This window comes from Tachysurus vachellii, chromosome 19 (assembly GCF_030014155.1).
Source record: "Tachysurus vachellii isolate PV-2020 chromosome 19, HZAU_Pvac_v1, whole genome shotgun sequence".
NCBI classification, from domain to species: Eukaryota; Metazoa; Chordata; class Actinopteri; order Siluriformes; family Bagridae; genus Tachysurus; species Tachysurus vachellii.
Genome location: NC_083478.1, coordinates 18,399,006 through 18,400,466, shown reverse-complemented (window position 1 = coordinate 18,400,466; position 1,461 = coordinate 18,399,006). Strand labels below are relative to the sequence as shown.

Genomic DNA, 1,461 nt, shown 5'->3' with positions numbered 1-1,461 from the left:
TAATCTAATCTAATAAGAAAGAGGAAAGCACCATCACTGGCCACTAAGTCTGTATGGTGACGGGAGCAAACATAGAGTGCTACAATCAATCAATCAATCAATAAATGTTTTGTTTTGCACGATCTTTTAGGTTTTGAGGTTCTGTTTAGTTTTTTTATATAATGAACTGACCTGAGATCATTGGAATACAGTGTTATGTGTAATCCCACCTTGGCATAAAGTCTTTCTCCATCGTTGTCCATAATCAACACAGCTTTCACTGTGTACAGAGAGGGTTCCTATGACAGCAGCAGGACCCAAGTGTAAATGTTAATCAGTGTGTTTACATGATCACAGCTTCTCTTTCAGCATAAAGCAAACCAAAAGGCAAAGATTAAGTAAATACAAACATATATTCAATCTTGTCAATCTGTAGGACTGAGGGTAGGACTAATAAACAGATCAAATATTATATCCTGCATCGTCCTTATAAACGGATTTGATTTGGATTCTAAAAATGTGAAGGTTGATTATATGACACTGAATTATTGATATTCATAAACATGATGCTTTATTTCATTCCTGAGTGTCACAACATTAAATCATCACTTTAGTTATCAAACACATCTAATAAACTCTAGTTAGATGTTTAAATATATTATCTAGATAGTTTTCGACGCCCTGTAAATCTTCTAACTCATCTTTTTAACAAAAATACTGCAACACGGCTGGGAAAAAAAAGAGAGGTGTACAAAGGCTGTGTCCCAAATAGCGTCACGCGCTACATCAAGTGCACTAAATACAGCACGAGCCCCTTCAGTCCCGACGCTACTTAGTGCACCTACACAGTGAGAACAGAGCGGTTTGACACACAGCCAAAGAAAACTAGCCGGGCAGCTACATCAAGCTAGCAGGCTAACTATTATTCATTTTGAGCTATCTTTACAAACTATATGCGTTACTTTCCAACCGTGTTGCATTAAACAAAAACTGTCAATAAGCAAGACATTTCTGTTACCAAAATTAGCGTATCCATCCTTCCAGCAGTGGCTAACCGTGTTCCCCGCTGTTAGCTAATGATTTTTTTTTACTTCCGCCTGCATCATAGGGTGAAAGGTCAAATCGAAGACGGAAGGTACCACGTGTACGTTCAGTATGACGTCACACCACTACACAGAGTAGGATTGAAGTCACAATTGATTTTGAAAATGTCCACAACAATGTTAGCTTAATTTTAATAGAAACTGCACTACTAAAAATGTCCTTAAATTAAAAAAGGAAACGTTATTAAAAAGTTATGGAATTGTACTTTATAAATAAAAAAAGGAAAAAGGAAGATAATCCATCATTTACTTATTTATTTATTGATTTATTTACACACATATATATATATATATATATATATATATATATATATATATATATATATATATTCAACTTTATATAATTATTAGATAATATATGCTTTATATATTATAATAT

General features: G+C 33.7%; 1 protein-coding gene across 1 annotated transcript in view; it reads right to left on the bottom strand.

Annotated features, from left to right (window-relative positions):
• The window catches only part of copz1 (COPI coat complex subunit zeta 1), a 5,849-nt gene extending 4,718 nt beyond the window's left edge, over positions 1-1,131 (bottom strand). The window contains exons 1-2 of the mRNA XM_060894485.1: positions 998-1,131; positions 210-278 (exon numbers count right to left, since the gene is read on the bottom strand). Of these exons, the coding sequence (XP_060750468.1) occupies positions 210-278; positions 998-1,015 (87 nt within the window). The 5' untranslated portion in view covers positions 1,016-1,131. The remainder of the gene's footprint in view (positions 1-209; positions 279-997) is intronic.
• Positions 1,132-1,461: the final 330 nt, after the last annotated feature.